The sequence below is a fragment of the Primulina tabacum genome, chromosome 13 (assembly GCF_025594145.1).
Source record: "Primulina tabacum isolate GXHZ01 chromosome 13, ASM2559414v2, whole genome shotgun sequence".
Classification (NCBI taxonomy): Eukaryota; Viridiplantae; Streptophyta; class Magnoliopsida; order Lamiales; family Gesneriaceae; genus Primulina; species Primulina tabacum.
The window spans coordinates 32308776-32320159 of record NC_134562.1 but is presented as its reverse complement, the minus strand read 5'-3'; the positions used below and the strand labels follow the sequence as shown (position 1 = coordinate 32320159).

The following is an 11384-nucleotide window of genomic DNA, read 5'->3' as shown; positions in this document are numbered from 1 at the left end:
AGAGGTGTGACTTCAGATCGAAAAGCCGGAAGTATAAGCAGGCCGAGGTTAGATATGGGCCTTGACGTGCTCAGCCCAGTAGATAGTTCCATTTTCACCCAATCCATTTTAAGACCGTCGAAGTTAAAAAAATGTACATTTTATATTAAAATTCAAAACTTAAAAAAATGATTTTTTTATAATAATGTTTTTATGTTATCGGATGGTATGATTAAAATATAAATAAAATATTGATATTTTAAAAATATTTATATATAAATGATAAACAAATAGAATAAAAATTTTGATTCATTCTCATGAGATTTTTTTGATTTTATATTCCTTGAATTTCAATTTCTTTCTATATTCTTGAACTGAGTTTGCTCATAAAATATCAAATATTTTTCAATTTTATGTCATGAAAAAAGTACGAATGTCTCTAGGGAACCAACAAAAAAACTTTGTTACTTCAAACACCTCATGATTTATATATAACTAGTTGTTGAGAGATACATTTTACGTGTGTAACATAGTACATGAATATTTTGTATGAAAGAATACAACATATTTATATTTTAAAATTATTTCAATATAAATTATGTTTAATAATAAAAATTAAAGATCCAGAAAAATTATATTTTTGCCACAAAGTATAATCAAATATTGATTTCATTAATGAGAAGGAAGAGCTCATATATGTAATATAGTGAATACGTTACACTAAATGATATTTTAGTGAAATCAAAATTTATATTATGACCTCATATGCTAAAGAGTATTATTTTTTTATTATGAATATCGATAGGGTTAATCCGTCTCACAGATAAAGATTTGTGAGACCGTCTTACAAGAAAACTACTTTATAAATATAATAATTAAGTAATAATATTTTCTCCTAGCAATCATTATGGAATATTTTCACTTATAAGATGAAATTCCTAAAATTATATATCAAATAACTTAAATGAGTTATACAAAATGTTATGATATATCTATCTAAATTGCAATGCCAAAAATAACTTTGCTTTCTAACAAAGTTAAAACTTTAATGCGAAAAAAAGTATATTTCATCTTGATATTAATTACGTCATCTATTTTATTTAAAAATAGTTTCATTAACGGGATTTATAATAAAAATATTACAAAAATATATATATATATATATCCAATGTTATTAGTAGTCCAATTTGTGTTACTATTTAGTATAGGAAAATAATGTTTTTGTTCATTAACTAGTCAAATTTTAGATTTTTGTATACTAAATTTTATTTTTCATCTATTTGATCCAATTGTTTACGTGTGCAAGTCAAAATTTTTCAAAGTTACGTCATCATTTTCCAATGTCATATCAGCGTTCTCCAGTGTCATATCATCAATTGGATCAAAATAGCCGAAAATTAAGAGTTGATATACTAAAACAAAACTTCGAAAACTTAGTTGACCAAAACTCAAAATTAAACAAATTAGTTGCCTGAAAAAACTATTTTAGAACATCAATTCATCATTTAATACATTGAGCATTTTAATAACAAGACAGACTAGGTGCATTGAAACTCAAAAAGGCCACGGAAACTACAAATGCCACATTACAATTAGAAAGGAAGAAGATCTTGGCAGTTAAAAGAACTACCAAGGGGAATTGAGACAAAAGTCGATTTTATTCAATATTTTTAGCTTTAAGTTTTAGATTTTTAGTTGTATTTCTCTAGTTTTCTTCAAATTTCCAACTCTGTTTCAATTTCCTTTGTTGAATTAGGTATATCCTAGTTTGATAAAGTTAAATCAACAGTTGTTGAATTGTCCATCTTCACTTTTTTTTTTAATGAGTTTGAGTTGCATCCAAATCCGAGGAGGTGATTAGAACGTAGGGATAACAAGCTCTATGATACAAAAATAAAATAAAACCAATATTTATTCCATAAATACAAAATTTGTTTGTTGCAACAATAAGCTGAAAACAATAATCATACATGATAGTCTAAAACTTAATAGTAACAAGAAATGTAAAGTAAACAATTTCTGCGTTTGGTAGATTTTTGTTTTGAGCAAAAACTTGTATAAGACGGTCTCACGGGTCGTATTTTGTAAGACATATATCTTATTTTGGTCATCCATGAAAAAGTATTACTTTTTATACTAATAATATTATTTTTTATTGTGAATATCGGTAGGATTGACCCCTCTCACATATAAAGATTTGTGAGACCTACTCTTCGTTTTGAATGAGAGCATAAAAAATTTCTCATACCTTTACCTTTTGGCATCCCTTCCATTTCTGTTTTCTTTTTTTAGTGCACAATTTGTTTAACAATATCTAATAAAAAGATATTTGTCTAGCATATGCAAAAAGTATTACACTACATTTTAACACTTTCGCCATTCCCATTTTCTTTCGATGCACGTGGGGAATGAGCGAAATAAGTCCATATCAAGGGAGTACTTGGAGAAGCTTCTAAGAAGCATTTTTAGATTCTAGCCGAGTGGAAGTTTTTGAAGTGTTTGTATATGACGAATTCTGCTTCAACTTCTGTAATTTTTAACCTAAAGTTAGAAATAAGATCGACATTTTTTTTTTTCGCTTTTTATTATTGATTTAAAATTAGAATTTGACATTTGGATTTTTAATTTTTTTTATCATATTCCGCAATTGCTTTTAATTTTTATAAACACTTTTGAATATTTTGTAAAATGATAAATTTTATTTATTTATCAGTTTTTAAGAGTTTCGAATAGAACGCATAAAATTTCAAACAATTTTTATTACAATCATTTATTATTAAAAAATATTTTGCATTTTTTTATACTTTGCATTTCCAGAATTATTATTTTTACATATTTTTGTGCATTTATACAAAAAAATTCACGTGTTTTTTTTATTAATCTTATATAAATTTTCAAACATCCACGTTATAAAAAGATAAATTAATTTTGATACAAAATATTCAAAATGTAACAATAATAATAATATAAATACATTGTAGTACCAAAATTTAGATAATTTAAAAATAAATAATGTATAGATTAAGGATATTATTCTCATTTTACTAACAATTAAACTTGAAATTAATTTTTCTTTGAATACTCAAATTTTAACTTATTTTCGATCTCCTTACGTTGCTTCGATGGTGATACCTTCTCCGAATTCTCCAATTCTTTATCGCTCCTCAATGAAATGGCCTGACAGTCTATCATGGTTTTCACCATTGGATGAGAGGGTAGATTTATCGATGCTCGATTCTCCAACCTATTAATTGCATTTGTCAATTGACACACTCGTATATTCGAAATCTTAATGTTTGCTTTTGTTTTGTTCTCTTGAAATTGCAAAATATTAGTGACAATATCTATAAAAATATAGTTTTTGTCAAAATAGGAATGGTCCCTTTCAAATTACTTACCGAAAAAAGAAATACAATATTTATTTAATTTTTCTTTAAAAAAATTGGTTGAGTATTAAAAGTTATAACTTAAAGAATGTTTTCCAATGAATATTAAATTATCATTAGTAATCATAAATGTTTAACCTCAAATGCATGCTATTTCGAGATTATCTTAAGTTGAAAGAATTAATACATAATAGTTTTCTTCCAAAAACATGTATATATTGTATTTTTTGGACTGTCTTTTTAAAATTCAAATAAGATAGTCCAAGAAAATTAAAAGAGAGATATTCAAAAAAGTTTCAAATATACATTAATTACACTCAATAAACATGTCTATTACCCTTAATAATCAGGAATATTTGACATCCAATACATGCAATTTGAAATTTCCATAATTTGAAAGAGTTAATGTATTGTATAATTCTGTCAAAAATACCCGCTGTATAATTTTTTTCTCTTGTGCTGCCTTATTTGATATAAATTATAAATAAATCACTGTTGCATATTATATTGGAAACCAATTTTATTCTATTTAACTTACTAAAGTTATGTATTCCAAAACTGAATTATGAAATGACTTTTCTTTCCAGCACCATTTGTGAGTTGAATCCTTCCAAGTTGCATTGGACCTTTAAACTTAGATTTGTTCGATATTATAAACTACCTACACATGGAAACAACGAGAACAATGAAACACTAAGTTTGAAATCTGTCTTTCATGACCGAGAAGTAAAAAATATTATTATCCTATTTGCACAAAATTTTAATTATTACACATTTGCTATTGTGATAATTTTCTTCTATATTACAGAGTGTATGGATACAAGGTAGAATAAAATGTCGCGTAATGGAAAAATTAAAATAATTCTAAAGGAAGTACACAACTTATTAGATAACACTTTATAAAACTTATTGGCATTGTTTTGGAATATACATAGTAAATATTAATAAAATAACTTTTCTGGTTTATATATAATTTACTTATATCACATATTTCATTTTTCTTTAGGAATAATCACTACAAGAAATTTCAGAATCAACAACACACATACGACAACGGTTTTAACTAAAACCGTTGTCGTAGATCATTTTGACAGTATCATGTACAACCGTCGCTAATTTGAACTTAGCGACGGTTTAGATTACACCGTCGCTAAGATTAGCGACGGTTTAGCTAAAACCGTTGCTGATATTTGCGACGGTTGAAAGACAACCGTCGCAAATTTCAAAAATTCGATCTCACCTAAAATTCCCTCCATTTTGTTCCACTACTCTCTATAAATACCTGTAAATTCGTTCCATTTTCTTCCACTTCATTTCACAACACTTAAAATTTTTCTCACTTACACGATTCTACAACTTCACAACACTTAAAATTTTTCTCACTTACACGATTTTACAACTTTACAACACTTAAAATTTTTATCTCTTACACGATTTTACTACTTCACAACACTTAAAATTTTTATCGCTTACACGATTTTTTTACCACTTCAAAACAATTAAAATTTTTATCTCTTACACGATTTTATCACTTCACGACACTTAAATTTTTTTATCTCTTATACGATTGTACCAATTCACAACACAGATTTATTAAATTCTTAAAATTTTTTTTATTTTACCTAAAATATTAGCGACGGAACTCATGTAAACTGCACATGAATACCGTCGCTACATTTAGCGATGGTAATTAATAAACCGTTGCTATATTTAGCGACGGTGTAACAAACTGTCGCTAACAAACATTAGCGACGGTTTATATATGCTTTCCGTCGCAAATACCGTCGCAAATTTTAGATACGACAACGGTTTTTCATTTGCGACGGTTTTGAAATTGTAGCTACGACAACGGTTTTTAACCGTTGTCTTTGAGCGAACCATTTAACAACACTGGCTTTAACAACATTTTTAAGAGGGCTACGAAAACGGTTAAAAATCGTTTTAACTGTTGTCGTATGACTTTTTTCTTGTAGTGAATAAGTTGTTGTGTACATTATGGATAGATTTTCTGGATAAAATCACGACCTATTTGGATAAAGATATTGATGAAACAATTGTTATTCTTCAAATGTGTCGAAATCTTAGTGTTTGCTTTTGTTTTGTTCCCTTGAAAGTGCAAAATATTAGTGACAATATCCTTAAAAATATATCTAAAAACTTAGTCATATTAGAAACTTGAGGGGGTTGAGGTTTGGGAGGATATGTGGTCTGTATGGCTGAGTATTTAGTGGCACGTGAGGTTAGGGAAACATGTCTATTTGATGACCTACTTCCGAACAAATTCAACATGCCTTCACAATTTTTCAAATCCCTACAACAATTTGCACACAAGAGAAGTTAGACTAATAAGTTGTTGCTCAAGGTTAGAAACATTTATCTTGTTTTGCATCTTCAGCAAGAGATCAGATCTATTGGTTCCTTTCCATATCCGTGAAGTAATTTCTTGTATATTGCCATAAATCTAAATCCCTAATATTTGTTACCGTTAAAGCTAGAAAATATTTTCCCAAGAAAATCGTTTTTTAGCACGTTCCAAGTGGTGATTGATCCAGGGGTAGATATCAGAGCCGGTCTTTATCAGCATCTTCCAAATAAAATGGAAAAACCCTCAATTTATTTGCTACTCCATCACCCATGTTGATTTCATACTTGTGCAATGGAATTTTATCGAATGTGATCATATGAAAAAAGTGGAGGTAGACGTGTCGTCGATCTTTCCCACTGGGGATTTTATCGAATGTGTTGTCATATTTGCTACTCCACCTACCATCTCGTTACTATCAGAATATCTTTTTGACCAATCGTGCACATGAAACAATGTTATCAGAATATCAGAATGTCTCCCAATAAGACAAAGATTGTTGTAGTCTTCTCTTTTCATATCAACTTTTCAGAAGTATTATTTTTCATATTTGGCAAGGTGCCGATTTTAATACACCGTAGGATGAATCAAAAAGGACAAAGAAAAATCGTTTTGTATCAAAAAAAGCAAAAGTTGAACATTGCAAAAGATTTGAACATTGAAGTTTAGTTTAACTAAAAAAGAGCGAGTGCCCTCGTTCTTTCAAAGGTGCATATATAGAAAACAACGAATAGAACTTGCAACAAGTTTAAGGTCATTAACTATCAAGATCTCGAGCACTCTTCCTTGACAAATTCTCAAACTGCTCACTAGCCATCGCTTTCACGTCTTTACGAATCATTAAGGATCACTAGAGTTTCGTACAACTTATCAAGTCGTTCTTTTAAGTCTAACTCGGAGAATTGTTGAACTGTTGAATAGGATGATTCACTTATTTACTATCAATTGTAATTGTTTGGGTTGTACTAAGAGTTCAATTTAAGCAAGAGATAAGTTCTAAATTGAAGTGAGTTTGTACAAATTGTTATAAAATCAAAGTCTTTTAGTGAGTTTTTTTCTAAGTGGAAAGAACATGAGACATAAAAGAATTAAGCTTTCAAATTTTCATAAATTCGAGTGCGTTGTTTAATTTTCCTCTTTTATTTCTTTTCGGTTTTGTTGTTAAAAAAACTTAAGTCACTTAAATTATAGTCTTCTCCAGATCAGCTAGAGCGTTCTGCACTTTGAAAACTATTTTAAAGTAGTCCAACTTCATTTGGTCGAGAAAAAGATTTTTACAGTTAAACAATTATTAAGTTTGGTTCGAAAATGATTTCAAAGATAATTTTAACTGTTCATTAATCATTTTCTCAAATACTAAACTCGAATATAACATTGTGGTTATTAGAATATTTTATTTGAACATAGAAAAATATCGAATAAATAATAATTTAAGATAAACTAAATAATTAATAAATATAAATAAAAAAAAATAAAATTATAATTTTGTATCAATAATTGAATTGATGCAGGACTATGACAAATACAACCAAACATAAGAGTTATATTCGTAATTAAAATAATATATGTATCACCGCCAGCGTTATCCAAAGTCCAATCCTCCACCTGCTGCGTCCTCCGCGATGTATCTCTCGTTCAACAGACTGACAGACGTACGACTTCTCTTTCTCTCCATATATTTGTCCTCTCAGAGCATCACCGTTCACAGAAATCAACGAGAGAAAGATGGAGTTCATCGAGAAGGTGACCGAAAACGCTGATGAGATTCAAACAAGAGTTCTTGCTGAAATCCTGTCGAGAAATTCTAACGTAGAGTACTTGAAGAGACATGGGCTCGACGGCCATACTGACACAGAGGCTTTCAAAAAAGTTGTACCAGTTATCTCCTACGAGGACATTCAGCCTGATATCAAACGCATCGCCAATGGCGACTCGTCTCCCATTCTTTGCTGCGAACCCATCTCTGAGTTTTTGACAAGGTTTGAGTTTTGTTTCGTTTTTTTTTTCTAAATTTTGAAAACAATATAGTATCTCAAGCTGCATTTTTTTATTTCTTATACTGTGTAAATTTGATAACGTTGTCTCATATGTGGGTAATTTCCCTTTTGTATTTGCTTTGAGATGAATTTTTTTTCTCCTTTTCTTTTTCCACATGAAAATGGGTCTCTATTTTCTAAAATATGTAGTTCCGGGACATCTGGCGGTGAGAGAAAATTGGTGCCTATGACTGGGGAAGAGCTGCGGAGGAGGGAATCATTTAACAACCTTTCGACGCCTGTGATGACCCAATGCTTTCCCGGCATAGACAGAGGCAAAGCGATGAATTTCTTGTTTGTAGCATCGGAATCTAAGACCCCAAGTGGGCTGCTGGCTCGCCAAGCCATAACGAGTTTATTACGAAACTCTGATCTCAAGGACGGACCGGACAATCCCTTTACCAGCCCAAGGGACTCTTTTCTCTGTGAAGACTACTTCCAAAGCGTGTATTCCCAAATGCTTTGTGGTCTGTGCCAGAACAAACAAGTCCTGCGGGCCGGGGCAATTTTCGCCGCTGGTTTCATTCGTGCTATCCGGTTCTTGGAAGAACATTGGTCCCTTCTTTGTAATGATATCAGAACCGGAAGTGTTAATTCATTGATCACCGATCCGTTAGTGAGGGAGGCAGTGATGAGGATCCTCAGACCCGATCCGGAGCTCGCAGATTTAATCGAATCGGAGTGTAGGAAGGATTCTTGGCAGGGTATCATCCCTAGACTGTGGCCAAATACCATGTATATAAGCGTTATTGTGACCGGCACCATGTCACAATATGTACCTACTATTGATTACTATGGCAATGGTTTACCCCTAGTCTCCACTTTGTATGGTTCTTCGGAATGTTATTTCGGCATCAACCTTAACCCTCTTAGCAAGCCTAGTGACGTATCCTACACCTTCATCCCCACCATGGCTTATTTCGAGTTCTTGCCCGTAAATGAAAACAATGGCGGCCGCGATGAAGTCACTGATTCCACTTCCGTGCCGAAATCTCTTGATGGAGAGGAACAACAAGAATTGGTTGATTTAGTTAATGTTAAACTTGGACATGAGTATGAGGTGGTGGTTACCACTTATGCTGGTAAATTTGCTTCATCTATCTTCAGTTTTATAAAAACAATTTACGTATATATATATATATATATATATATATATATATATTTGTTACAAATCAATGGATTTTAGCAATTTCCTCCAAAGTCAAGATGGTAAATCCAAATACCTAACCCGAATAGATGAGGATATTGTGAATATTTTTTTAGAGTATTCGGGTATGACGATGTTCGAGTATGGCTACCCGAATACCCGATATATATAATATAATTTTTTGGATATGATGTTTGATTCTAATATGTTTTTTTGAGATGAAATGAAGAAAATCATTAATGTAAAATTGATTTATTTTTGTCACATTCCGAAATGTGGATGAATATAATTAATGAGGACGAAGACGTGGATATGAAATCCTATCCAAAATTGAGCAATTGCCATCCCTAATGGGTTAGACTTTTTTTTTTAATATTACAAATTTTGTGCAGGGCTGTACAGGTACCGGGTTGGAGATGTGCTTCGTGTGGCTGGATTCAAGAACAATGCCCCTCAATTTAACTTCGTGTGCCGAAAAAACGTTCTATTGAGCATTGATTCTGATAAGACTGATGAGGCTGAACTCCAAAATGCAGTGAAAAAAGCAGCAAGTAATTTGATCCCGTTCAACATATGTGTCGCAGACTACACAAGCTATGCTGACACCACTCAAGTTCCAGGCCACTATGTGCTGTACTGGGAGCTCAGCCAAAATGAATTATCTAACCCGGTTCCTCCAACAGTTTTTCAAGATTGTTGCTTCACCATCGAAGAATCCTTCGCCAGCATGTATCGACAGCACCGCAATTCCAAGACAATTAGTCCTCTTGAGATCAGAATCGTGGAAGCTGGAACCTTCGACAAGATCATGGACTATGCCATTAGCCTCGGGGCTTCTAATAATCAGTACAAAACACCTCGGTGTGTGAAATCGGAGCCGATCATTGAGCTGTTGGACACCAGGGTTATGTCCTGCTATTTCAGTCCAAAGTGCCCTCAATGGACCCCTCAATGGAACTACAAGAATTGAGAATTTCGTTTTCCAAAAGAAACCTAGACGAATTCCAGTGTTGATCATTGGAGTGCTAAGCCATTTCCCATGGAACGTGTAAACATTGTAAGATAGATTGAATCTCTCTTGGTTTGGATACGTTACTTGTTGTACATCGATAGATAAAATTTCTGGTAGTTGTATATATGAACTTGGACAATCCTCTCATCTCGAGTTAACTTTTGATATTAATATTTTCACGTTCCAGTTGTTCATTCATTGACCTAAGAGGATGTGATATATATCTCTTTGAGCTAGCTTTTAAGATTAAATTAGGTCTAAGTCTTGTGGATAATTGCGGCGTAATTGTATAATCTCACACTTAACACTTGAGATTTCATTTAAAAAACAAGATTTTGAGAGGAAAAGGTTGACTAATGAAACAATTAGTTACATGCTAAATTCTTTCCTTAATTATGTTTATATAATTTAATTAAATCAATAAATTAAGTTAATTAAAATTAATGTTAATTAAGTTTACAATCATGTTACCTTTTATTGGATTTCAAATAAAATTTTAAAAATCATAAATTCAATATCAATATATATTATTAATTAAAAACAAGACTTTTGATATATTGATTTTTTATTATATTATTTCAAAAATATTCTTTAACAACTCGACTCAACATTATCGTTAGGTTTTATTACAACGCAATCGTGTATGAGTGGAAAAGTTCCACGTGCAAATTTATTCTGATGTCCTTCATTGCATTGATGAACTCATGGAAAATTTCAACGGGTTTGGATAATATTTATTACGGTTGGTAGGAATTCATGTTATAATTATAAAATATAACTAGATATATGATTATTTGCTTTATCCAGAAATAAAAAATAAGACTATTTAATTATTTTTATGCAACTCTATATCATCAAGTAAATTAATTATATTCTCTCAAAATAAGAAAGTGAAATATTATTTTCTTATTATAAAAAGATCTTTTAATATAAACGAGCTGATATACACGATTTCTTTGAACTTTGTGAAGTCCAGCTCGAAGACCAAATGCATTAAGTCTTGCATTGTTTGGTTGGGATATGAGAATGCCCAGTTTGATTCTTAAATAGTCCAGCTCTAAAAATCTGCTTAGAAATATTATCTTATTGAAATGATCAAGTTTTGAAGAATCCGGTTCTTGAAGGCAATGTGGGTAGGCTTCTTGAACTCCGGCTTGACACATGTAAATGCATAAATTGACAACTAAATTTTATAATAATCAGTCGTGTTTGTTATCACCAAAATTAAGAAATTACAATCTTTCGTAAAGTAAGCACATGAATCAATATTAATTTCTTATTTAGTCCTCAATTTTATCACATGTTCTCAATTTAGTCTCTCTTCCAAATATCTCGAGTTACTCTTTACTTGATTTCATAATTCATGAACGAATTGGGTCTAGAGTAAGTTTCTTGTGAGGCGATCTCACGGATCTTTATTTATGAGACGAGTCAACCCTACCGATATTCACAACAAAAAGTA

The 11384-nt window shown here is 31.1% G+C and overlaps 1 protein-coding gene across 1 annotated transcript; it reads left to right on the top strand.

Annotated features, from left to right (window-relative positions):
- Positions 1-7319: 7319 nt before the first annotated feature.
- LOC142522844 (indole-3-acetic acid-amido synthetase GH3.6-like) lies at positions 7320-10101 on the top strand. The gene is made up of 3 exons (XM_075626403.1): positions 7320-7706; positions 7914-8845; positions 9303-10101. The coding sequence occupies exons 1-3, from the start codon at positions 7453-7455 to the stop codon at positions 9878-9880; spliced, it is 1764 nt and encodes a 587-aa protein (XP_075482518.1). The 5' UTR covers positions 7320-7452; the 3' UTR covers positions 9881-10101.
- Positions 10102-11384: the final 1283 nt, after the last annotated feature.